Raw genomic sequence first — 27568 nt, 5'->3', positions numbered from 1 at the left:
GCCTCAGCGCCCCGGACAGCGCCCCAGCCCCGCCCGGCCGAGCCCGCCTCAGCGCCCCGGACAGCGCCCGGCCGCGCAGGGCGGCTGCGGGCCGCGGTCCCTCCCTCCACAATGCGGCGGGGCGGGGAGGGGGCCGGGGCGGCCCCGCGCCTCCTCCGCCCGCCCGGACACACACACGCACACACACACACACACGCGCGCGCGCTCAGGGAACCATCGCTGCCACAAGTCGCTGCCCTGCAGCTGCAGCAGGAGGAAGGGCGAAGAGGAGAAAGGCAATAGTGACCTGCCCGGCAGGGAGACCGGCTAATTGCCCCTAATTACCTCTCGGCAGCAGCCCCGCTGCCTGACATGCCGGGGCGCGCTGCTTTCACCGCCAGCCAACAGCCCTGCTGGCAGGTTCCAGCCACACCGGGCTCTCTCACAGTGCTCTAGTTCGCCAAGGTTCAACTGCTGAGGAATTTATCCTCTGACTGCACAGGCCCGTTAATCCAGCTGGACCGAACGGGAGCACTTTGATCTAGGAGGGAGCACGGATGTTTCAGCGTGCAAAAGATGACATCAGGGCCAAAAGGTAAATAAGTTACTGAACAAGCAATAAAATAAAGATAAGGAGGGTAAGCACAAAGAGGAGACAAAACTTTAAAGTTTCCATGGACCTTTATATTTCTCATTTAATTTGCTTTTTTTTCTAAAACCCGTGCTCAGCGTTCCTGTGGGCGCTGAACTTCAGCAACAGAAGGGAGAAGCACAACAGCCAGCTGGGACACAATTCAGAGAAACTAACTGTCCTGTTTAAGCCTGCACCTGCAAAAGGTATTTTGAAAAATATTGATTAATCAGTGCAAATTAGAGAAAGCAGTTTTAAAAAACAAATGAGCATGAATGTTTGCATGTAAATTTTAGCACCGCGCAATACATTTTCCAATCACACATTCATAATCTACAGATATTCCTACAAGCCTATTTCATTCTTTTCATAGTCAGGCATTTTATACACACAGAATTCCCCAATTAAATCTGGAATATTTTAAGTCTCCAAATAAGGCCTTATTCTTAAAATACAGATACAGAAAAGCACTGACCTGCTTAAATAACTGTGCCTATATACTCCAGCAATTACTCAAGAACGGCATCACTGTCGAAGTAGAACTAATCATCTGGTCATGTTTTTTCTTTTTTTTTTTTTTTGGAATACTCAACAAGATCATTTCTCCTTGGGAATACCTTCCAGATTTATCTTCCCCTACCATTTCTAGTATCTGATTTCTGGATACTCCTTTTATTCCCCTTAGCAATTTCAGCTTCTTTATTGCCATTTGTTTCTCTCTCCTGTCTTATATTTCAGAGATGCAATTTCACTTCTCTCAGATGGCAACTGAATTAACTAACCCACACATGGTACCTCTGGCTGCTCAGAAATGGTGTTCCCTCAAAGGATGTTACTTCAAAAATCTTCATTCTAACCTTTTTTCATCTACTGTCATTCTCATTCACCTTAAGTCTGAGAACTAACAGGATACCTATGGACTGAATTAGAACAATTTCTAGTACAAGCATCCCACATAAAATACAGAAGAGATTACTGCCAGCAATATTGATCATTCTTAGAGAAAGGTGAAGGATAGCCTATAATCTTTAGAAAAACATGACTAATAGATAATTTGCAAAGACTGTAGGAAAACATGCACCTATATTTTTTATGATGTATCTGTTATGTGGCCCCTACACACTCGATTCATGAGTTCAATGGAGATTCAGCCATCCTGAAAAAAAAGACGTTAATCCACTTCTCTCCAAATAAAAACAAAAACAAAAACAAAAAACTATTGGATATATTTCTATTACATACATCCTCAAAGGAAATTACATGTATGTTTCTAAGGGACTGGGTTTCGAGATGGTGGAGCAGCTGGTTAAAAGACTTTCACAACAGTAAATACAGTTCAGTGATCTGAAAGTCTAAGTAGCCTGTAAAACTCTAGGTGGGTATCTGCAACTTGGTAACAGAACCTATACCATTTTGGTGAAAGAACATACGTCATTAACTAAAATGTTTTACACTCATCTTTCTTTAACTGCTATCTCTATTTAATCTAATAATTCACTCAAAACAGACACATTTTACTTTAGCTATTTTGGTTTCCTTGTTCAAATTAAAAGCTACAAGCAATTAATGTTTTCTCACAGAGGAAAACATGTTATCAAAAAGCATCTTGGGCTTCTTTTCTTTCATTTAAGTCATTTTTGAATTTCAGATTTGGTCACAGGTTCAAATGCACAAAAGTCACTGAAATAATTGCACAAGACAGAGTTCTGTAGTGAATTGTCACCTCAAAACAATGTGCAGTTAATGCAGTGCAACCACCAAAGAAACCAGTACACCAATAATTTTCTCATTCAACTTCAGATCAGTGGAAAACAACATCAGTTATGCCCAGTTATTCAAAAAAGTCCTTGAGAACGAAGCACAGTTGTAAAAATGAAGTTCTGTCATTAAAATACAACCCATGGCCTTGTCCATTTAAAGATGTACCATCAACTTGTATGAAACAGAAAACATGGAAGCACTTACAGAAGCATCTGTATATATTCTTACCAATGATGATACAGTCCCCACCTTGTGTATCATTTAAGTTCTTATTGTTTTGAGCGAGGAATTACTAGCTCCTGTATAACCTCAGGAGACTTAAAAGTTACCTAGTATGTATTTTCAAAGGTTTTTCCTGAAGAAGGCTTGACTTACTTAAAGGGTACTTTGTTAAGAACTTTAACATTTTTAACAGTTAACTTTAACATTTTTAGACAGTTACAAAAATCAAGTTGACTGATGTCACTTTAAATCATCTGTTGCTATCCATAATTCTGCGGTTTTACATCTGAAGTAAATTCTTCAGCTTCTAATGGAGCTGAATACAATTATTTGGTGACATCGATTCAGGAGCTTAGTAAACACGTTTTAAGGAAGAAGTCATTTTTACCTGACGATGTTCAACGTTTCAATGTTTTGTTAACAAGAACGTACAGGTAACATTTTACAGATAACATCTTACACTCTTTTCTGGAAGAATCATTTGGAAACAATCACCTAAATATAAATTAAATCTTTTTATAATAAAATAATATAAATATATAAAGAGATAAACAGGAAGATTTCATATGTCTACGTCAAGTGCTAACTTACTATTTTATAAAAAGCTTTCTCCCAAACTTTGAGAATAAACTAACTCTGAGCCATTTTATTTCCTCACATACATCAACATTAATGATCAAACCCAGCTCTTTGGGAGGTAAGATTAATACGATCAGCAAACTGCCGGAACTACTTGATGCCTTTTGCTAAGGTGGGTACTATCGTAGTGGTCTTCAAAAAGCAATTAAAGTCACTGACTACCTTACGGTTAAGCTTAACAATAAAAATCTTTACTCTCCAAGGTGCATTACAGATACATTACATCTGAATGCAGGGAAACTTTTGAGAGGCAACAACTGTGACTGAGTATCAGCAAGAAATATCTAAAATTATTCAGATGAATATTTGAAGTGTCAATGGCAATTTGTATAGCAGGGATCACAGTAGTCAGTGTCCTAGATTTAGACTAGAACAATTAATGTCTCTGTGATTAACATACCTCTAACAGAGAGATGTAGGGAATAAACACAGAACGGAAAAGAGAAAAATTCAAACTGGTAGAAGTACCATTCTCCTGAAAAAGGAAGTAAATGTAAATCCAGTTACCTTTCCATGAGTACTCCAGAGCAGCAATGCACAGATTTTCAGCAGCCAAAGACACGAGACCTTGAAAGCAAGCAGCAAGAACATGCAATGTTTCCAGAGACAGGAAAAAGAGAAAACCATTAGATTAAAGAAAAACGTGGTCATTAGCATTTGGACACATTAGGCTATTCATTTTTCTTAATTAATTTGATAAACTGCATAGTAGTCCAGGGCTGAGATTTACAAACATGGATAAATTTTAGATACAATCTAGGAGAAACAGCTGTACAGTTTTGGGGTTTTTTGGTTTGTTTTTTAAATATCACAAAGATGAGTCCGCCTCTTAAATATCATAAAGATGAGTCCACCCCAGGACTTCTCCCCGGCATGTAAAGAGATCCCAAAAGCCCCACTTCCATCTAGGGAATCTCTCTAGCTGATTACATCGCCGCCCTCACAGTATCCGAATGCCTTGCACCCATTAGTGACTTACTCCCAGCAGTCCCATAAGAAGCAAACTGGTATCTTTGCAATAAATGAGAGTCAAAATCACAGAGAAGCTGAACCCAAAGCAAAAGGCAATCAGTAAGAAACAAAGACCTAAATAAATTTAGGAGGTTTAAATACAAGACTGAATGATTCACCTAAACATTACCACATATACAGATGTGCAAAAATCAAGCGGAGCCAAAGTAATCACTGCTCCCACCTGCCACACCTCTGCAGACAGCCAGTCCCTTCACCGGGACAGATGAATGAGTCCCAAATTCAGAGCCTTTAGATCACACAGGAATTCTTCTGTACAGCAAGGAATTCAGTCCAGCCCAGTCCTTGGCTAACGACTCTGGGTCTAGCAAAGGCACCGTGAAACACAGGAAGAGACTTTAAAGGATCTCACATACAGCCACTGACTCATGGCATGGGTGAGGCCACACCAGCCCGCACCAGGGTAAAGACTCATAGGATAGGTTGGGAGTCTGCCACAAGTGAAATCCTCATCTTCAAACCTTTTCTGTTCTGCCAGCACAACAACACATTTGTTAGACTAAAAATGAATATTTTTGCATTTTTCCTCTTTTCTATAAAAAGCGTTTTAAGACCCTGATCATACCACAGTTTATTGGTGTGTGTGACTTGACACAAGTCATAAAACTAGGCATATGCTCAAGTCTTCAAAGAATTTAACAGGAGAGAAGCAAAGAAGCATTTATGACCCATGGCAAAACTGCTAGCCAGTGAGCTAAGGAGAAGAAACGCCAGCTTTAAAATAAATGAAGAAATTTCCACACTTGCAAGAAAATACCATTTCATTAAAGTCCTCAATAAATTCAGTTGTAACATTTTGATAAATGTAAACAACCTAAATATGAAACTACACACTTAATTTAATGCTCAAAGAAGAGAACAAAGATATGTAAAATGAAAATATCAAAATCATCATTTTAACATGGATTTAACAATATAGCTTGAATTGTTCAAGAACTGAGAATGAGAAACTATACTGAACTACATCAATACAAAATACAAACAATACACAATGTGATTTCCTAGCTTGGTCTATAGAGTCAAAAGGATGGGGATTTCATCATGCATGGCTAAAAACTACACAATTTGGCCATGAATTTTAAATTATGTTAGAAAACATCAACTTTGTTACAAAAGAAAGGATTTAAAACAGTAGGGAATCAAAACTTTAAACTAGGTTAGCAAGATTCACAGAGCATAATCCATGTCCAATTGAAAGGCATCTACAAGAGGACAACCCTAATCTAGCAGAATTTATCACATCCATCGAATCAGGGCTCCCCTCTGACTGCATTTAATCCGTCCTTGGAACAATGTGAGATCTACCAGAAAGTCATACAACTGAACAAAAGAAAAGTTCATTACTGAAGTGGGAAATTGAACCTATATTTGATATTGAAAACATTTACTAACGTTCTTAAAATGGGAAATTGTTAACTCTTAATTAAAACATTTCTGTCTAACACACCTCTAGTTATGACATTTCCAAGTAAGAATTTCTGATGTGTTTTGGGTTTTTTGCAGACTGAAGAGCAAAACTCTAGCATAAGTAAACTTGCCTGTCACGCACTTCAAAAACTGTACGTTTTAATTGTTGCTGTGGGCATACCTGTACGTAACTGTTAGTCCAGTAAACGAGCCCAGTTATCTTCAATCCTCTAACTCATCCGACATACAAAAGGGTGTAGCGGCTCCTTCCTTCTTGCCAAGTGGACAGTTGAAGTCTTTTCCCTTATTTAAGAACAAGACTTCCAGAAACAAAGTTAGAACATATTTATTTAAAAAAAAAATTAAAAAAAAAAAAAAAAAAAAATCAAGTCTCTCCAGTAGAAGCATTCAATGAGATCTTACTGCTTTTCAGGGGCATAAGGTTTCACGTACAGTGCTGGAAGTTAAAGATTGAAACCTTACACCAGCATTAAAAAGTTTGTGTCTCAAAATCCTGGTTTAAGCTCTAGTTTACACTTTAAGAGCAAGAACATAGCAGCCATGACTGTCACAAATCTTACTGGAAAATCTGGATGAATTAGTAAAATATCACTTGGTAAAATAACAAAATCAATAACATCTGTAGTATAAAATAATGCATCTTGTAAAAAGAAAATATTCAAATGTTGTTTCTTCAGATGGAAAAAAAATCTTGTTAAAGTAAAGCACAGAAAACTATAAGAAATACCAGAAAACAGAACTCACTTCCAGGGAAGAACTTTTCACTGAAAAGAAGGCAAGTCTCAAGAAAGAATGCCTTCCACAGCCTCAGCTACACCACCAAAGAACCACATTTAAAACTCCTTAATCTGTAGTACCAAATGGAAATATAAAAATACCTATGGTTTTTATATTCAGGTCTTCAAATGGATTCGTATTCCTACCTGGAAAGAAATCAAAGTCAATCGTTCTATAAACTTCAAGTTTACTGCAGAAGCCTAAACTAGAAAGACAGAAAAAAGAATTCTTAACGTGAAATCAGCCTAGGTGACATCACCTAATGGAATACAGAATCTATCCCTATAGTTTGGATTTATATTATTTGCAATAACTAAAAAGATTGTTTGGTGATTTTTACACAGTAAGTGATCTAAACCAGACCTAAATAAGCATGAAGTGAATATTGACTGCTTTTAATACTTGTAAACATTAACCTATGTAGCAAAAATATAATTTTTCAACCTTTTGGGATTGTAGCTTTGTCCTTCAGTGAATTAAACACCTATTGTCTCTTATAACTACTCTTTTCTCCTTAACCTGAGCAAATGGTCACAACTAAAGTCTTTGTCGGATTGTTGGATGAGAGGTCAGATTAATTTAAATTAAAAAAAAAAGGAAACAGTAACCCCCACGACTTCAAACCCCAAATTCTGTTCTCCTGAAAAAGCAGAATTAAGCACACACTTCTCCCTCTTCCAAACCCTGCCAGCCTACCACCAGCGGCTGGCGCAAAGGAGTTATGTCTGGTCCTTTCTGTTGCTCAGCTGCTTCTCAAAACACTTTGCAACAAGTGCTCCATCCCCTTGTTCTGAATGTGATGCCGAAGTTGGGTAAGTCCTGCTCCGTCCATCCTCCTAACTCTGTGTGCTCCCGCCACTCACCTCGGCTCAAATCTAACGAATTGGTTCGATAAGGCAGGTCAAGCTAGAATCAACTCACTGAAGCACTGAATTGCTTTCTTATATAGAAACTCACTCGACCGGCTTATCCTAAAGCCACAAAAGCCACTAAATCCGAGGCAAATAAGACGGAGGAAACAGGCACAAAAGGTAACAGCAAGTGAGGACAGGAGGGAACAGGATTACCCCTTTTAGCAACAATTTGCACTTTTCCTACTGCAGACAAAACAGCGAGCTGCTGTCTTAGAAGGCAGCTTTGCAATAGCCAAAGTCGATCCAAACTGGGGCTGCTCTCCCACTGACCCTGGCTCTGAGGCCATCACGTGGGGCTGCTAAGGAGGCCGAGAAAAGAATTCCTCAGAACAGTTATTAGCTTTCAGGTGCTTTGGCTCTCCATGAAGTGGTTCGCTGAGTCATTGCATGAGTGCTACTGCAGGCAAAAGAAGGACAATAAATTGCAGCAACCACAACTTTGATTGTCTAAAATCACCATGGATCTGATCCCTTGACCTTGTTTAGCTCTTCCCTCAACTTGCAAACAGGGAAACATCTCATGATTTAGCTGTGCCTTGGACATAAAGCCTGCTGCCTTGGTGCATTACCTCTCTCTTTTTGTTATCACCCAGGACAGACAAATAGGTTTGAATTAAAAAGAGTGCTAAGCCTGTTCCTGTGCTCTAAGAACACTGAGAACAGATTACCTTTGGATCAAATCCCACAGCCATTACTTTGTTAACAAAATAGCACATACTATCTAGGATATTAACAAGTAATCAGAATATCAGCTCTACCACAGTTCTATGCGTAGTAAATTCTACCTGGAGAAAGAGGTGACATTCTTTTCAGCTTCACTTGAACCTCTCCACCTTGAAAAGCCTTCAAAAAGAAAGAATGCAACAAGAATAAAAGAGCATAACTTAGGAACGAGGTCTTTCCAGACAAGACAAACTTTAAGGAGGTGACTGTGTAAGACAGAAGGAGCTGTCACTCATTTCACTGCAGATGAAATGAGGTCCTGCTCCTTCCTCTTCCCTGTTTATCCTCATCCCTGCTCCTGCCCGAGTATCTTCAGCACTTACCTTGCATTGACACAGTTCACCAGACACCTTTGTGAGCAGGAAAGGAGGGGAAAAGGAACAAGACTCACCCTTTCAGCAGAATTAAGCTTTACCAGACAAAGTTTACTCTGCTACTTTAGAGGACTGTTCTCAAAAAACAACCTTTATGGCAGAACAGAAACAAATAAAAACAATGCTTAAGTTTTGAAATAAACATAAACATTTCATTGTAAACTACCTTTCTGTAGAGAAGAAGCCACCTTCTGTTCACTTTAGGTAGTTGCAAAGCAATCAGATCAAATCCCGCTGCTGTCTGACAAAACATTCCTTGGTGTCCTAAGCAGATCTCATGAAAACATCAGTAATTGCATAAGAGGAAAGGGGGGAATGATAATGGGCTTATTTGGGATATGAAGAAGATGGATCCCCAAGTGTAAAGAAAAAAAGCACTGCTCAGATATAGACAGTCAGTTATCTACAAAACATTAGATGCTTAGCAACAGATTATTAAAAAGAAACAGTAAGACTTCAAAAAGTCTATTTCTATTTTAAAGAGCTCTAGTGCTGTTCATGTTAGAACTGCTGAAGTTCATTAAGTTTCAGAAGTCTATAAATATCTGAAGGAGCACGCCCTGCAAATAAAAAAAAAATATAAAAGAACAGTGGAGAGAAATAAATTGAAAAATATATGAATATTGTATAAATCACTATTTTTAGCTATTCTATTATTTCGGATTTCTTGTATTACATTTAAAAATCATCCCTGAGAAGAGATGTCTCAACTCTTACAACACATATTTAACAAAATCTATTCACGGAAATCCTCCATCTGTTCTGAAATATGAATAAGAATGTTATTATAATTGTTGTAGATGTATATGGAGACAAATGACAGCCCAACTGCTGTAATGGAATTTTTAATGGAACATGCCCGTTTCTGGCTGATGGGGCACACTGCTAGGGTCTATGGACTAACTGCTTGAAAAAGATGAAAATTCCTTAGATCTGTCTTTACCTTCTAGCTCGAATTATCCTATTCTGTACCAATCTGTAAATGTTTACATCCAGAAAAGTCGGATGTTGTTAACAGTAGATGTACTTTATTTCAGAAATGCTTTGTCTCTTCTGTTAGACAGAGGTGTCTAAACTGATAAAAGACTGAGTAATAGATAATCTGTCCCTAAAAATATACTCTAAGCTTAGGGTAGACTTTCTGATACCATCTGATATTTTATTCTATATCTCACCCAACTCTATCAATTTCAATATCGTTACTCACTGGAATCATGAAGACAATATCTAGATTAGAAAATTGGGGCCCAATCTTCAAAAGAACTCCAGTTTGGGTAGCTAAATGGCAAGATTTTTGAGGAGCATTTAGTATTCTATAGCTTACACGAACAAACAGGAGCTGAACTCCTCAAACTTTTGCTACCGATGTCAGCACGAGGCATCTTCTTTCACACAACAACCTTTAAAACTCTGATCTCCAGGTCTAAACCTTCTTAAAAGATTAAAGCAGAAAAAAGAAAACACAAGTACTCAACTGTGAATTGCTTGATTTTCTAATGTCTGTTTAAATATCGATATGAAGGGTGGTAGAACAGGGGGTGGGAAGTGGAGAAGGGCTTGAAGGTATTGTTTCCTGAATTTTTACAGTTTCCAAACTGCATTATGGCAAACAACCAGCAGCATACCCATGGCTAACACAATTTGGATGAGAGATTAATCAGATACCCGAGTTAAAAATGCGTTCTCTCTGTTCCTTTTTCGCTTTACAAAAAACCCACGCTATTTTTAAGCATACATAGTTAAGGTCACAGAATAGCAACGTTCTTATTTCAAATATTTCTTTTCACTCTACGTTATTTAAAGCACAAAACATTTTAACTAAATGGGTATACTCCTTTTGCAACTGAGAAGACTTTGGTTCAGCATCTCAACTGGTGTTGACCTTACAGACCCATTTGGGTCACCAGAAGAACCTCATTTCACATCAGCTGACATGTTGCTGTGTCATATACGTGTAAGTCCTGGTCACGAAAGCATCTACTCGTATACTTAGTTCCAATGCACGGAGAGCTCCGATGCAGCCACTGGGCCACCTTACATCATAACATGGGCAGATGTTCAGTATAAGTCAAAAAAGCAACGGACTCTTTGCTATCCTGTGTATGTTAAAGGCATAACTGACTCCAGTTTCACAGAGATGGAGAAGCGTATGTTTAGGGCCAAGTCCATGCATGGTATTTTTGCTACTTAATTCTGAGAAAAACAAATCATTCCTGTCTAATGTTATTTTACCCACCTATGTTTCTGTAGCACTCTGTCATTCCTGCACACACGCCAATTAGCTAATTGCCCGCTGTTGGAAACCGCGCTAGGAATATTACGCTAGTCTGGCCCCAATAAAGTCAACAGCAAAATTCCCATTAATGGGACAGAATCTCATCCACTGCCTCATAAGCTCTGAAAGAAGTTGCCATCCTTGTAAAAGCAAAAATAAAAATTTGCCCGTTCCTCGATCAACACAGGTCAGAGCTTAAAGGTTTATCACACTGGGTAAGTGGTTTATCTGTGGCTTGGAGCTGACGCATCTGCGTCTCTACACGGCCTCTTCTGGCACAGACAGGAGAGAAGCTGGGCGCAGCAGCACCTTCAGATGCAGGCAGGCTTACCTCAACTCCACAGACAGACCCCCGGACATACGAGCTGACAGACACCCCTTCAGCATGTACACGATGAACAGGACTGATTTAGAACACAATAACGTACCGCTGCGGTTACACCTGCACTTCCTTCCCGAAACCTTTTCCAAAACTTTAAGGTTAAGTATTCTAGGCCTTCTACCTGTCTTGAACAAAAACAATTGGGAAGGGAAGAAAAAATTATCTATTGGTTTTCAAAAAAAGAAAAAATAAGGCAAGTTCACATCCTTAAAACAGCGGTAGTAGAAATTGCCAATAAAATTCTCAACTTCACAAGAATAACTGAGCCTTTCCCTTCTTGATCAATATTGCCATTGTCGGTCTCGGGAACATACAGCAGTCGTCTGACTCTTTAAGCAGCTAAAAACCAGTGAGAGGCCAAGGCCCCTTTCGAAGCCTTTGACATGGGAGCAATTCCCTTGGTTTCACTGAATTTGTTCCTATGACGGACTGTTAAGAACAAGCCTCACGTAAGGTGTTTACACCTGCCCAAGGAACGTGCAATAGTAACAGTTGTTCCCGCCTCTGCACCCTTTGGATACAACACATCATCTAATACGATCCGTCCCAGACTGAAAAAGCTACAAATATCACGCAACCCTTACAGCCGTAACCTCGTGGAACTCGTACCGCGATTTAACAGCAGCAGAATTTACTCTGATGTAAAACAGTGTTATCACACTTCCAGTTGCGTGACTTTTAACGCAAGCCGGCTCTTCCACAGCAATTTCGGATTCACAGCCTGACTGCTTGTGCTCACGTGTCAGAGGGCAATTTTCCTTAACGGTAAGCCCTGAGCTGTCTTTCTACTCAAGTGTCTGCTGTCCCAGTGAGCTCCATTTTCAGTTATTACTTTCCAAAAAAAACCCCAATGAGGCTCTTCTTGAGAGGTTTCTTTAGCTTATCGCTCAGCTTCAAGGCAGAACTAACTATATTTAAACCATTCCTAACAGATGTTTGACTAACCCACTCTCGACTATCGCCACTAGCGGAGACTGCAATGCCTCCCCAGGCATTCTGATCTAACAATTCATTACTCAACCCTTTAAAAGTTTTTCCTAGTGTCTAATGTAAATGTTCACTGCTGCAATTTAAGCGCATTACTTCTTGTGCTCTTCATAGGAGACCTAGAGAAAATTTACTGTCTTCATCTTTTACACTTTGGAACTCTTATCACAACAGATCTGTTATGTACAGTCTTATCAAACCCACTTTTATCATCTAAGAAAAAGTGAACACAATTTTAGATAAGAAACCATAGCAAGACTAATATATTTAGAAAAAAAAAGTAGATCCCATTTTGGACCTACTATCTTTATATCTATGTTCATATACAGTAAAACATTTTAACAATGGTCATTTATCATGTTCCTCAAGAGAACCAATAAAATGCAATGAATACACATCCTCTGATGTTGCACAGATACAAAATGTATAGTTTGTTTACAAACTAATATTACTGAATGTAAAATGAAGCAACATTTTAAAAAAATATATTGGTAAAGGTTCAAAGTTTACATTTTCTAAAATATTAAGTTCATGTTTTATTTACAGACCAGCTTTCAAACAATTATTGGCATTTTAAGATAACTGCTTAACCTGATGAGTACATGAATAAAATGAAGCTGTAAAAAAAAAAAAAAAAAGAAAAAAACAAACCACAAACAAAAAATAATACTCAAAGTTCCATATAACAGTTCCAAAAACATTATTTTCAATTTCTATTTAGAAAAGCAAGATGTGATCTACCACACAGTAACTTACCAGAAACTGGTCTAACACTTTCATATGCTATAGGTATCGCAAGTGACCAATGTATCCAACCACGTGCCCAAGAGCGCCTTCCTTTGCCCACGCCAACTCCAAACAAAGTTCTGACAACAGCTGCAGTATTTACAAATCTAAAATCAAGGCTCGATACCCCTTTGGATTACATTACCACTGTTACTCTGTCTTCTCTGGTTGACTACCCGTGGCAGACTGCAATCCAAAGACCACTTTGTTGACTCTGTGAGTTATCAGCTAAATTAGCAGCATCTACCCCAGCTTGTCTGAAACACCCCCCCGACCTGGCAACTCTAAGTAACAGACTATTAGTGAACACTGGTTCTGGATTGACGGTGACTGAGTCACTCACTGAAGTCTCCCTCTTGCTGAGAGGTGGCGTGTCAGAAGGCGGAGGTTTTTAAACCTGAAGGGGACCCCTCAGCTGGTGTGACCAGCCCCGACACGACCCCCAGCCTGAACAGCGCGGGCAGCCAGGCCAGAGCTCGTAGCTGCGCTCGGCAACGCCGGAGGTCTGGCGGTGACGCCCGCTCACCCCCAACGCAGCTAATCCCCCTGCGCCGCCCGAACCGCCGCTGTGCCTCACCCGTCCGTGCTGGGTCAGGCGAACCGCACGCTGCCCAGCAGGGACTGCAGCCTCACGCTGTACGGGGTCTGAGGCAGGAACACGGCTCCTTCTCCAGGCTGCACCCTTTTTCCCCGTCCCCAGGGACCTGCGCAAGAGCGAACAGAGGAACAAACGCGGCAGACTTTTCCCCACGGAAGGGATCGGTGAATGCCACAACCCTTCTGCTTTGCCAGCCAGGACCACTGTGAATAACGCAGTTTTTTCAGGAAAGCAAGTGTTTCATTAAACTTGCCACCTTGATTGAAATGAGGGTATCTGAGGGAATGGAATAAGAAGCAATCTCATTTCGATCATTGTCTCCCTGTACCAACCTCTAGCACCCACATTAGGTGAAAAAAGGTGGAATTAAAAAGCTTAGGGAATCAACGTCTGTTTCTCAAAATTTGTATGTATAACACCTTCAAAATTATGAAAACCAAGTATTTCCTTTCCATGTTTGTTATTTTCCGAGATCTTGGCGTTTTCAAACATAACTCACTGATTCCGATGTCTACACTGTATGCACTATTCCATACTGGATAAAACAAAACATCAGCCGGTGATGATCCCTGTTTTATAGAGAATTCGATCATATTCTCAAATGAAGTCAGGTGTTAGAGCATTATACTGCTAATGACAACAAAACTATTTCATATTCTAAGAATACCCATCTCTGAAATATTTTAAAATACCCAACCAAGCAATGCTGTGTTCCTACGTAGCATTCAAATCCTCTAAAAATAGGTTTTCTTGAAAAGATAATTCTCAAGTCTAAACGTATACCAACAATAGATTTTGTTCAATTTAATTTCTTATATTACTTCTGATAAAGTTTCTGCTTTTAACTACAAGCTATAGTTTCTAATTGCTGCTCTGCTTCAGCAGCCATGGCTGCTGCCTGTAACTGTTCTGTTTCACTCTGGATGGAATTGGCTGCAGTCACTTGTTTCCTTTCACTGTGCATATTGTTCTCATGCCTTTTTAGATCAGATGCTTTAGCAAATGCCTTAGTGCAGGAACTGCAGACGAAAGGTTTCTCTCCTCGGTGTCTTCTTTCATGGTCTTTGAGGTGGGACTTGTGCTTGAAAGCTTTATCACACATATGGCATGCAAATGGCCTCTCATTACTGTGAACTCTTTCGTGCTTTTTTAGATCTGGTGCCCGAATAAAAGACTTTCCACATACCTCGCAACTATAAGGCTTGTAACCTGTGTGTATTTTCAGATGCTCTTTCAAATGAGCTTGTGTGGTAAAGCCCTTTGTACACATTTCACAAACAAATGGTCTGTCCGCAGTGTGTAGCTTTTCGTGTTTCCTCAGTCGCGCTTCATCAGAAAAGGTCTTGCCACAAGCCTGACACACGATGTGTTCTCTGTGACCATAAAGCAGATACTCAAACTTCATATCCCCAGCTGCTGTGGTCCAGCCCGGTGTCTGTTCATCTTTCACTTCACTTATGCCGTCATTAAATGTCAAAGCCTGAGGGGTCTGAGACCCTAAGTCTTTCGATTCGGTTGTTTCCATAGGCTCTACTTCTTGGCCATAGCAGTTTACTTTTCGAACCTCTTCACTCCCCAACTCTTTCAGAATCGCCTCCTGCACTCTCAGCGTAGTGGTGGGTGATTTTCCATCTTCCTGGCTTGGGGGAGTTCCCTCCACCGTCACATCTGATGGACTGTCATCGTGATCTCCAATTTCTTCCACCTCATCGTCTTGGGTATCATTAGGTTCCCCCATGGGACGGTTTATTTTTAGACAGTACTTGCTCTTGGACTGTGTGTTTTCTTCAGGACTAGACACATCACGCTTCTGAGAGCAGAGTTTATCCAGAAACCGAATACCGAGAATCTGGCCTGAAGACATCATCAAATTTACATCCTCTTTCTTAACAGAAATCTTCGCAGTATACATGTAATTGAGAACTTCCTCAAAAATATCAGAACGTAGAAAATCTATTTCTATTACTGATGAACTATCAACTTCCAGTTTTTTGAAAAGCTTTTTGAAGTAGGTACTGCAGGCAGCCAGCACGCACCTATGTGCTCGGAATTTAACATCTTCAACCACAATAGCTATGTCACAAAATTCTCCCTCCAAACGTTGTTCATTTAATGTTTTCAGGAACACAGTTTTGTGATCGTCGTCATTATATTTAATGGTTTCAGACATACTGATGAAAAACTCCTGTAAAATAACACAGGAAAGCTTTGCAATTTTTATAACGCAGTCTAAGTCATAAAATCCCAAAAGCCAATGCCATTGACACGCCAAAAGAATGTGGCAGTATATTTTATATATATATATATACACACAAATATTTTTTTTTGCTTAATATGATCAGAAAAAGCCTTTCAGATTATAAAAGCATTGCTCTTAAACTTCTAAGTGTGAATAGATAAAGGTCTTTCCCTACGTGATACACTTCACAGGACACAGAGATTTATAAAGGATAAATTTTTGTATCAATATATTAATTTATTCACATATTCATTCATTCAGTTACCCCAAATTGGAAACTTTCTCTGTGAAGCTGCAATTCTCAGTTGGTGTATGATGCAATTGCAGTTGAAGTCATTCTTATAGCTAGAGGAAATGTTAATGCTAAAAAATGTATAAGAAATACTCTAAATGTGTCAGCATAACAAACTAAGTGTGAAATATCAAATACAAGCCTTACCATGTACAATGCAGGAAATTTTCTGAACAAAGGATTATTAAATATTTGACAGATGATTATCCCTTACAATGGGCCACCTTCAGCCTGAAAGACAGGAAGATAATAAAGTTTTCAGAAACTATAAAACCTATTACAAAAGCAGTTTTAAATTTGTGTGTTAAAATACAGTCTTTTCAATTCTTTAAAATGACGTAAAATGCACTGTTAAAAAGACCCAGTTGTTTTGACTGGTTCTACAAACGGCTGCTTAAATCGATCTGACAGCGCTGTTGTCACAAACCATGTGTTTCCGTTCCTCGGGCTACTTCACTCCTGACTCCACTCTCCTGCTACTTACTTTGCCCTACACCTAAAAGTCTGAGAAACCTCCACAGGACTCACCAGCGCCCACCCAGTAACCAACCCATCCAAAAGGGGACCAGTCTCCTGCTGAACGGGTGAGCTGAGCAAGCGGAGCCCTGTCCCAAAGGACAGCAGGCCGGGCTGCCTACGGACGCGCACCCAGGACCAGGGAAAGAGCCAGGGAGGAAACCAGATCTCCGAACAACGGAGGCACCGCCACGGCAGAGGGAAAGCGCAAAACGCCTCATTTAAACTCTTCACTCTTCCACAGGCATCTAATTGTGACAGCAGCAGCAGGCAACGCAGCAGAGAGGAGGGAAATTTAACATTTGGTTCAGAACAAATCCTCCATCACCTGGCACCGGGATCACCTTTGCTAAGTTCCAGTTTACCCCTGACCACATAGGAAACGGAAGCAGATGACAGGTATGGGAACACCCGGTACCTCTGCAGGTCTGGCATCTCAGCACATAGTGCCACCGGCTACAAAAAAAAAAAGACCTGAGGAAAGCCCAAATTCTTTTCTTAGTCCTAAAAAATCAGACGTTAAAACAGCCAGATAGGAACTGCATAAATATTTGAAATACACAAGAGAAATCAAAACCAGGAAACACTTTTTCTGGGCTGTCTGTGTCTGCTGTCCCAGGAAAATGCATCAACCGAGCACCGAAGAGGGCGGGACAACTATTGCAACAGTTTTAGAGTTCTTCGCAAGCTGGGAAAAACACTTTCTTTTTAAGCAAACAGCAAAACGTCACTGCTAATAGCCTAGCAGCAAACCCACCCCGTTTAGTTAAACAATGTGCAATTTTGCTGCAATTCTGTTGAGACTTACGAAGCGAGAACCGATTTTAGGAGAAGCTAATTGTCTGAACCCCGTGTTGCTGAGTACGCAGGGGTGTGTAACGGGTGAAAGAAACAGCGCTGCCGCTCCGGGAGTGGAGCAGGGCAGCGCTCGGCCGCAGGACCTCCCGCACCGAGTGCGGGCGGGGGGGACTCCCGTTGCCACGGGGCGACATCCTCCGAGGGGCACTTCTAATTGAGCCCGCACACGCGTTTTCACGCCGCCGCTGCCGCCCCAGGAGCGGGGGGAAACACGCCTGCGGCCGTCACTCTTCGTGCAGCTCCTGCCGCCGCTCGCCGCGTTCGCTCTCACGGCTCCGGAGGCGCGCTGGCGCGGCGTGCCTGCCGTGCCCGTGTCCGCAGAGGCGGCCGAGCGCACGCCCGCTCCACGCACCCGCCGGCGAGGACGCGGCGCAGGCGGGTTCCCGGCGGGGCCCAGTCCTGACGGGCCGCTGCGGCCGCCACGGGAACCCGCGGCTGCCGGCGCGGCCCTGCGGCGGGGAGACGCCGCCCGCGCTCCCGACCCGTCGTCGGGGGCGCCCGCGAGCAGCAGGCGGCCCCTCTCCGGAGCGAGCCCGGCGCTCCCCACGCCCCGCGCCGCCGCCTCACGGGGCTGCGCGGGGACGGCGCCCCCCTCCCCCTCGTCACCAACGGCTCTCGCGCGGCGCCCGCCCCGCCGGTGGCGGCGGCCGAGACACCGCCGGGCTCCCGCCGCCGCCAGGCCGCGCGCCCCTTTGTTGCGGCCGCCGCGCGGGGCCCGCGCGCCCCAGCGTGCGCATCCGTCACTGGACGTCTCCTCCTCCTCCTCGCCCTCCCCCCGCGCGGGCGGGAGGCGGGCGCGCGACAGCTCCGCGCTGCTGACGGCGGCGGCGGGCGCGCCCGCGGCGCCTCCATCTCACCCCGCGCGAGCCGCCCGGGCTCTAACGGCCGCGGCCGCCAGCAGCCGGAGGCGGCGGCAGCAGCGAGCGGGGGAGGGAGGGAGGGAGGGAGGAGGAGGGAGGGAAGGAGGGGGGGCGCGCGCGAGGGACAGAGCGCGCGCGCGCAGCGCCACGGCGGCCCTGCCGTTGGGCGGCGGAGGCGCGGGGGGAGGAATAGGAAGAGGGCTCGCGCTTACCTGCCGCCCGCGCGCGCGCGCGGAACCGCAGTTCCCGGGGAGCGCGGGGGGCTGCCGCTGCCGCCGCTGCCGCCGCGCGGGAGGGGGCCGGGGAGGGATGGGGGGGGGGGGAGGGAGGGAGGGAGGGAGGAGGGGGGAATTTGGGGAGGGGGGCTGGGGGGGGGGTCTGCGCGCGTCTCTCCGGCCGTCACCGCCGCCTCCTGCACGAGCACTCAGTGCGCGCGCGCGCGCCGGGGGCGGGGGTACGTGCATGCGCGGTGCGAGCAGGGCGCGCCTGTGCCGGGGAGCGTGGAGGAGGCGGAGGAGGTGGGGAGGAGAGCGGGGGCAGCGCGCCGGCTCCATCTCCCTTTTCGGGGGGCCCGCGCGCGGCGGCGCCGGCGACGGGCGGGGAAGGGGAGCGGTGGCGCGCGCCGCGGCGGCCGGGGCCGGCCGTCGCTGAACGGGCGGCCGGAGAGCCGCTCCCGCCGCGCCGCGGGCACCCGCGCCGCCGCGCCCGCGTGTGCGAGCCCAGCGGCGGCTCCCCCCCCCCCGCCCGCGCCTGGCGGCGAGCGCAGCGCGGGCTCGGCCGCGAGCCGGACGCCGGGCGGGAGCGGAGGAACGAGACGTGAGGGAAGGGCGCGAAGCCGCCGGCGCCGCGGCCGTTGAGCCGCGCTCGAGAGGGGCGGGGCCGCGCGCCGGGCACGCCCCGGCGGACGGGAAGGAAGGAAGAGGCGCTCGCGCCCGGCGGCGGCCGCGGCCGGTTGCGATCGGGGGCAGCCGCGGCGGTGTCCGAAAGCAGCGGTGGGGCCGGGGTGGTGCCGGCTCCGCAGGGACCCGCGGCCCTGGGGGGGGGGGGGGGGGGGGGGGGGGGGGGGCGGAGGATTTGGGCGGGATTTTTAAAAGGCGGTTGCGTGGCGAGCGGGCGTTGGCGGCGCCCCCGGCTCCCTTAGCGCGGTGTCGCTGAGGGGTAACGGCCGTGCTGGGGCACGGGGCTGCGGTTAAAGGCTGGGGGGGGCCTTTCCGCCCCTCCGCCAGCTTCTGCGTGTCACGGAGAGGGGAAGCGGCTGCCCACCGACCTCCGCCGCAGGCCAGCGCTTACTCTCCGTGGTTTAGACATCTGGGGGTTTGAATTTTAGAGCAGTAACACCATCGCTAGAAAGAAAGAAGAGCCGTGACTGCACCACCCGCCTTCCACCTCCGATCTTTCTTTTCAGAAACGTGATGGCACAAGGTTCACTGAAATAATTCGTGGATAAATAAAACTTTAAAATGTTTCTGTTAGTGTAAAATGCAGCAGTTCTGCTAGAAAAAAAAAAAAAGTCTCGATATAATAACTACTTGTGTTGAAAATCACAGCAATATAAACAAGCTACTGGAATAGTGGAATCATTCCCTGTGAGCAGCGTAGTGACTTTTTCATCAGGTTAACAGCTCCTGCCCCTTCCTGAGTCATCTCTGATGTTTCTGTGTAGTGCACTGATATATGTGGTGAATTGCTCTCCAGATGCATCACTCTGCCTTTTTTTTTTCAATTATTAATTAAAAGGTTTTATTTTTTCTACCCGCTTTTAGATATAATGAAGTCCATATTTTGCCTGGGCAGTCAAAACTGCCAGGCTTGTTTTTGTAGTAACATCAGTGATCTGCATTCAGAAGGAAGAACTGTCCTGAAGTATTTCTGAATCCTGTACCGGGGGACGGGTAATAGGGGTTTGGGGTCAGTTCATCACACACTGTCTCTGCCGCTCCTTCCTCCTCAGGGGGAGGACTCCTCACACTCTTCCTCTGCTCCATTGTGAGATCCCTCCCACAGCAGAGAGTCCTCCACAAACTTCTCCAACATGAGTAATTCCCACGGGCTGCAGCTCTTGATGAACTGCTCCAGCGTCGGTCCCTTCCACGGGGTGCAGTCCTTCAGGAACAGACTGCTCCAGGGTGGGTCCCCCACGGGGTCACAAGTCCTGCCAGCAAACCTGCTCCAGCCTGGGCTCCTCTCTCCACGGGGCCAGAGGTCCTGCCAGGAGCCTGCTCCAGTGTGGGCTTCCCATGGGGTCACAGCCTCCTTCGGACACATCCACCTGCTCCAGCGTGGGGTCATCCACAGGCTGCAGGTGGATATCTGCTGTACCATTAACCTCCATGGGCTGCAGGGGCACAGCCTGCCTCACCGTGGTCTTCACCACGGGCTGCAGGGGAATCTCTGCTCCAGTGCCTGCAGCACCTCCTCCCCCTCCTTCTTCACTGACCTGGCTGTCTGCAGGGTTGGTTCTCTCACATATTCTCACTCCTCTCTATGGCTGCAATTGCTCCTGCTTAGTAACTTTTTCCCTTAAACCCGTTACCCCAGAGGCGCTATCATCACCCCGATGGGCTCGGCCTTGGCCAGCAGTGGATCCCCCTTGGAGCCATCTGGCATTGGTTGTATCGGACACAGGGGAAGCTTCCAGCAGCTTCTCACAGAAGCCACCCCTGTAGCCCCCTGCTGCCAAAGCCTTGCCACACAAACCCAGTACATTGCATCATATTTTTCGTTACATATAATGTTCCAGGTATTCACCGTCTGGTCTGAATGTGGCGGTGCTGTTTGGTGAGCTTGCAGCCTGAGAGGAAGGCTTCCTTGTCTCTGTGTGGAAGTGCTGGAACACTGCCGGACTGTAAATGCTATAGACAGCGTTACACAGCGCGTACAGTGAGCAGTAGGAGTAAAGGCTGCTAAAATTTAGCAGCACAAGGTAATAATAATAAAGTTGCAGGTGCAGTTCAAGCAGCTGCTACTAAGTGGCTTATTTAAACTATTGCATGTGAGACCATCCCGCACTTCCCCATGACTACTGCCGAGTAGCTGAAGTGAACAAGAAAGAGAAACCAGTGTCCCCTGCGAATCCAAGCTTCTAGTGAAACCTGCTTGTCTGAGGTGCACCTGTGAACACGCGCCTACACACCTCATGAGCAGCCTGTGCCGAAAAGCAGCAGGGGAGCCTGCAGGTCACCTCAAGTGCCGGTGTGTGGAAAGCGCAGGTAGAACAGCTGCGGATATAAACTGAAGCATGGTAACAGGTCTGAATCTGAGTATGTTGCACTAGGTTTTGGAAATAAAAGGCAAAAGGTAAGGATCATGGAAATTTCTGCTGAAAAGACCTGAGATTGAAAATATGTACTACTGAAGATGAAGCACACGAATAAATCACATCTCCACTAGCATCTCTGTGGGCTGATATACACAGTCATGGCGGTTGCCAAAAGCAAGTATTTTTTCCAATCTACTGGAAAATACCTTTCTGCAGAAAAATTGTATCCAGGAGGAAAAAAAATGCCTTGATCACATATCTGACTGAAACACTCACAGCGAAATTACCCTGTACCAGCTAACACAGATCAACATTCAGGCTTTGAAGCAGTTTTGCCATTTTCCTATCTGATGAACCAGACTGTAGATACTGTGGAACTGTTGAACCGACAGGCTGTTTCCAGACTGCTTGAATTCAGGGATATCTGTAGGGAGGAAGACCTTTGTAGGATGCACCTGTTTGTTTAGAAAATGGTGTAACAGGAGCGAAGAACGACAAGAGCCACTTCCTGCAAGCATGTGTGAGGCATCAGAGATGGCATGCAGGAAAGGCTGGAGGTTTGCATCTAAGCGGCAACTGGTTTTGAAACGTGTATTTGGTGTCAGTGGGTTCTGGTGTGCTTGTGATGGTTAGGTTTATAAAGCTTGTATGAGTTACCCGTGGAGATACAAACGTCACGATATCATGGCCAGTTTTCATGGATTCAGGTTGTAACTGGGTCTTGCAGAAACAGTCATCATACAAGGATATAGACTTTCCACATTCACTTTTCATGGGTCAGACTTCTCATCAGGCCAAGTGGGCAAAAGGGAGTGAAGATACCCAACACCCAGGGTGCGTGTAAGGGAATCGCAGAGCCTGTCAGCAAGGACGGTCCGTGTAAGCGAACGCGCTAGGACAGAGGAGGACAGTCAGGGAGCAGATGCTCCTTGCCGTGTGTTTCCCATAGCAACCTGGCAAAGTTCCCAGCAGAAATTTGCTTGTGAGTTAGTCATGGTTTTGCATCAATTCTGTATTTGCAAGTGTCCCTACAAAAAAGGGAATAGTAGAGACAAATGAAGAGGAGCAGAGGCTGGCAGCACAAGCCCTGGCTAAGCTGCGGAGGGAGAGTGAGAGGCCATCGCACCATCCGGACGGCTGAACAGCGCTCTGTGCACCTGTGCCAGGAGGGACAAAGGTTCTCTCTAGAGACCCTGATCTCTACAATCTCATTTAATAATATTGTATTCTAAGTAGAAGAGCATTTTAACTACATACTTTTCCCACCAATTAATTCTAGGACGCCTTGTGACGTGTTCGCCTACAGTCGTTTATAGTAATACATGATGACAGACGTTTGTCAAATGTGGTAGTTAAGATGTGGCCACGTGAACACAGCAGTTCATGCCCTGTACATGCACAAGACACTCCATATTTTTCTTCTTTCTAAGCAAAATAGTCAGATCTAGCTGTAACTTGCATAATTTTACACACCTTATTACTGTCCCTGTTGGACAGTCTCTCTTTCTGTCCCCCCAGCCCCCTCTGGGTATATTTCTCCATGTTCTGGGGTCTGCACTCCATTTCTTTACTAGTTTTCTCTGTTCCCATATCCCCACCATCCTCTCTTTTTTTTTTCTTTTCTTTTTTCTCTTTCACTGTCAATTGCCTCACTCTAGATTTTGTCTGGCATCCTTATTGGATGGACAGCGAGTGAAGGACAGATGCCACTTTACAATGCCAAATGCCAGAGGAATATCATGAAACCACTTTCTCTTCCTCTCCTGCAATGTTCTCTCTGTGTTTCCTTACTATTTTGTCGTTATCTTCCTGCCTCATCCAGTTGGGATCCTGCACTCCTGGTGTGGAAGGCAAGAAGTGCTCCAGGCAGAGACTTTAGGGAGCAGCAATGCCTACTGTCATCCACAGCACCCAGTGGAAAGAGGACACAGAGCAGACATGAGAGGTCCCAGGGGAGAAAGAAAGAGTGCTAAATATATCAGGATCCTTCACCCTAGGTAAAGATTGTATCAAATGAACAGAAGCCTAAAATTACACATTCAATAGTAACCTGCATATTTCTTGACTTTTGAGTGTGTAATATAAGAGGAATAGCAGATGTGAAATATAAGAGGAATTATTTTGGTCAGTTAGTTAATATTCACTAGGCGAGAGCTGCTTCTGTGCTCGATTCCTGTTTGTATCGCAGACCTGCTCACGTTATGAACACACTCCTAAGGAACAACTGGTCCACAAGAGTATAACAGCTTCATCATGCCTGATCTGTCAAAAAAAGAACAGATTTCTCATTCTCAGGTCAGGTATATTTTTGATTTACAGAGCACATATACCATCTGGCCCTATAAGACTAGCACGGTGATTCCAGTTTCAGCCACGCTTCACGTTCAAGGCAGAGTCTTTCAGCATGCAGCTCGTAGAAGAGACTGCCGTTCTGTGAATTATTTACGTGGCGGCCAGTTTGTTTCTGTAAGCAGGGGCAAACACATTTTTTTTGGATGAATGATCTGCAGGTGTGAGAATGGGCAGAGCAGAACAATTTAACTCTTCCTTGAGGTGGAGTTGTGATTACCAAGTTATCATGGATCTCATCGTGGGTCTGCAAAACTAATTTTTATTTGAATGTGAATTTTTGGACATGGCGTTTTTGGAAAGGAGCCGAGCTTGCCAAATGTAAACAAGTACTGTTTACTGAGATGTATTTATTTTGTCAAAACCCAAAGCCTTTATCTTGCGCTTGAATATTGGAAACTGCTCCTCATAATTATGGATAGGCCATAATTGAAAAATTGGTCGTCTCACAGCTACAGACCTCAGCCCCCCTCTAAACTCATTCGTTGTCAACTGCATGTTTTGTTACTCCTGAAAGTTAGATGTTTATTGTCTGCAGCAAGAATAGCAATGGAGAATTTAATGAGTTATTTTTGTTATTTAATATTCTATAAATAAACCAAAATGGTTTCACATCAGTCAACTGCACAGGGTACAACGACAGAAGGAAACGGAGCCTTGTCCATGCTACACAAAGTGCTTGAAATCCTGTAGCCGAGACTGAATGACCAGGACTCTGGCATTCATAAACTGCTCACAAAGTGCCACCAGTAGAGGAATAAAGCCCCCCAGCAGACAGCTTGCCTGCTTCTGGGCGATACAGCTGCTTTCTCTGCTAGTGTGATGCAGATGCTTATTTGCAGACATTTTTCTAATCAGTTGAGCACATTTTGGCATTCACATGCTTAAAGATATGTGGAGAGCTTCGTACAACAAAAAAGTTGTGCGGCTCTACGCGTGACATTTTATTTAAAGGTAATTGGGTTTTCTGCACGTTTGCTAATAACCATAAACTTTCCCTTTTTTAAAAAAGTGCACCGTTCAGAATGGAGAGCACTTTCACTGACTATTCTAGCTTGCACATTTCAAGCCTTCATCAGCCCTTCCCTACGAGGGGATCAGAAAGATTTTAGCCTGTGGACGCCTGCGTTTTTGATCTCACTATTGAATCTAAATATTTGTAGAAAGCATGGAAACAATTTTATGATAATGAAAACAGAATTCAGAACTGATCTCATCTAACAGCAAAGTCATTAAAGATCAGTAGAAAATACATTACTGATAAAAAAATATAACCACAGGAAAACATTTGCACTGAGCTGGATTCAGGCTAGAGGCAAAAAAAAGCTCAGTGCTCTGTCAGAACTGTTAAATATCATTGGTTGTAACCTGTTCAAGAATAAGAAAGGTTTAGCTAACAGGAGAAGTGTTTGATTCATTTTGAGGGAATAAATGGGCCTCGAAAGCTAAAAGAGTTATCCTGATGTCATGCAACATTAAGGAGTTAAGATTTGGCTTTTCAACTTTCTCAGTCCCATGGACAAACACGCAACCTTCAGTACCAGTCTTTGAAAGGGCAGGAAAAAAGAATAGGAATAACTTCAGTATCCACTTCTCTTTGCTGAACTGACAGTCTCTTTGGTTGTACTAAAGGTGGCACTAACTGTCCTGGAGAAAGAATTAATTCTAATGGTCTGTAATGTCAGTTATTCAAACTAGCTTCCTTCTAATGACGGGCGTACATAAAATAATAGAAGCAGAAATAGAACTTGAAGTTCTTCTGGTGTTTACTCTTGCTTACAACCTTTTCCTTTCAGAAGAACAAGCCTCACAAATTGCCTTCAGGCAACTCTGAGATGCAACTCATTTGCACCAGCAATAGAGCTGTTCAAGATACCACCTTTTGCTGATGTTTTTGGCCACACAGTTATCGGAACGCTGCAGAAGGTGGAGTCATATCTGGCAGCCCCAAATGCTCCTCAAGCAGAGGAGAAACAGAAGAGAAATGAAAGGAGAAAAGCTGAGGTACAGAAGGAAAATAATAATAAGTAGGAAGGTGAAATCTGAGATTGGACTGACAGAGGTCTGGTAAAGGCAGCAGGACCAGTGCGGTCCCCCTGGCTTTGGCGGGTCTGAGCATCCTTGAATTGAGGGCCAGCATTTCCAGAATGGTCCTGGCCTTGGACCAGTGGCAGGTCCCATGGTAAAGCTTCCCCTTACCATCTGCTTGTACTTCCAGTACTGGTGACAGCAGACCTCCTTGTTGGATAAATTTGGTTTTCCATATTTAATGCTTTGCAGAAGGGAATGTAACAGATATCATAATATAAAATTAATCTCTTTGATGCGATATGTGTACCTGTCCCAAAGAGGCTGCATAATTTTTGCCCAAGAATAAAAAAATATGGGTAGGGGGTAGGCTGAGATAGGGAGGTGGTGTACAGGTGGTGGATATCAGTCTTTCATTTGCTGTCAAAATATGGCACACAGTTCTGATTCCCATGTTCTGAAAAGGATGTAAGAAAAGCAAAGCAGAAAAGAGCTTCAAAATTCTTTGGAGGGCTGCAGGAAGCATCTTATAGCGAGAGACGTTAAAAGCGCAAGCTATTTAGCTTCCTCAACAAGAATGCGTTAGGATGATTTGATTACAGCGACTAAGACACTTACTTACCTTAATGGAGAGAAAATACAGAGTGACTAAAAGGATCTTTAGTCTGAAGACAAAAGGCCTGAATTGCCCATAGCTGGAAGCTCAGACCATGAAACCATTCAGATAGGCAATGAAGCATACAATTTTTTAACAGAGGGAGTGATTAACTGCTGGAACAAGCCAGCAAGAAAACTAATGAATTCTCCATCTCTTGAAATCCTCAAGTGAAAAAATGAATGCCTTTGAAAGTTAGGCTGAGTCACATACTAGTTAATTGGCCCCAAGTAAACACAGGAAGTTTCATTGTGTCCTGTTTCATATAGGAGGTCAAATGAGATGGTTATAGTACTTCTCTTTGGCTTGCCAGTCTATGAAATGCAACTGCCAAAGGCCTACATTAGAAGAAAAATAATGCTTTGAAGTTTAGTGTTCCAAGGGTAAAGAACGCAGAATTAAGGTTACTCTAGTAATCCTCACTACGATCCTCTGTGCACTTGCATTATGATGCGCTCTTAACTGTTCAGTCACTCAGATTTTCCTCTCAACATGGACCATTACCAAAGTTATAAACCTAAAATTTTTAAATCAGACTCTTCTATTGCTTGATTTAGAGAAACACCTCCTACCTCTTTCCTTTTAGGTGGGTCAGCCCTTCGCAAGCGGTGCAATGAACAAGTAATTGTATAAAGGACTGGCAGAATGAAAGGCACTTTGTATCAATGTGAAGTTAACAAAAGTACAGGAACTCTTAAAGCAGAGAGGATACCCCATTAGGTCATCAGACTTGTCCTGCTTATGATGAAAGACAGCACAGGTATGGAGAGGGCACGATCCTGTCATGTTAAGGACCAATATTCTGTTCATAAACACAGATACAGGACATTGGTCACAGCCCAGTTGCAGAACAGAATATATTTTTTGCAGGAAGGATTTTGCAGGAAGGAATCGGGAAAAGGAGAGGAGATCCCAAGGCTGAAGCAAGGACAGATTTAATGAAACAGCAAAACAAATAAAGTACACAAAAAGTTATACCCAGCCTGGAATGTCTGGCCATCACA

At 44.2% G+C, this 27568-nt stretch overlaps 1 protein-coding gene and 1 long non-coding RNA gene across 2 annotated transcripts; both read right to left on the bottom strand.

Moving 5' to 3' along the window:
• Positions 1-789: 789 nt before the first annotated feature.
• LOC147414539 (uncharacterized) lies at positions 790-6042 on the bottom strand. Its single transcript, XR_015183868.1, has 4 exons — positions 5853-6042; positions 4428-4568; positions 3740-3799; positions 790-807 (listed from the first exon to the last, which is right to left on the bottom strand). It is a non-coding gene; the product is annotated as an uncharacterized LOC147414539 (long non-coding RNA).
• Positions 6043-13544: 7502 nt separating this feature from the next.
• On the bottom strand, positions 13545-16201 carry ZBTB14 (zinc finger and BTB domain containing 14). Its single transcript, XM_009946414.2, has 2 exons — positions 16187-16201; positions 13545-15693 (listed from the first exon to the last, which is right to left on the bottom strand). The coding sequence occupies exons 1-2, from the start codon at positions 16187-16189 to the stop codon at positions 14350-14352; spliced, it is 1347 nt and encodes a 448-aa protein (XP_009944716.2). The 5' UTR covers positions 16190-16201; the 3' UTR covers positions 13545-14349.
• Positions 16202-27568: the final 11367 nt, after the last annotated feature.

Source organism: Leptosomus discolor, chromosome 13 (genome assembly GCF_034619465.1).
Source record: "Leptosomus discolor isolate bLepDis1 chromosome 13, bLepDis1.hap2, whole genome shotgun sequence".
Lineage (NCBI taxonomy): Eukaryota > Metazoa > Chordata > Aves > Leptosomiformes > Leptosomidae > Leptosomus > Leptosomus discolor.
Note: the sequence above shows the minus strand (reverse complement) of the source record. Positions and strands in the feature narration are given on the sequence as shown.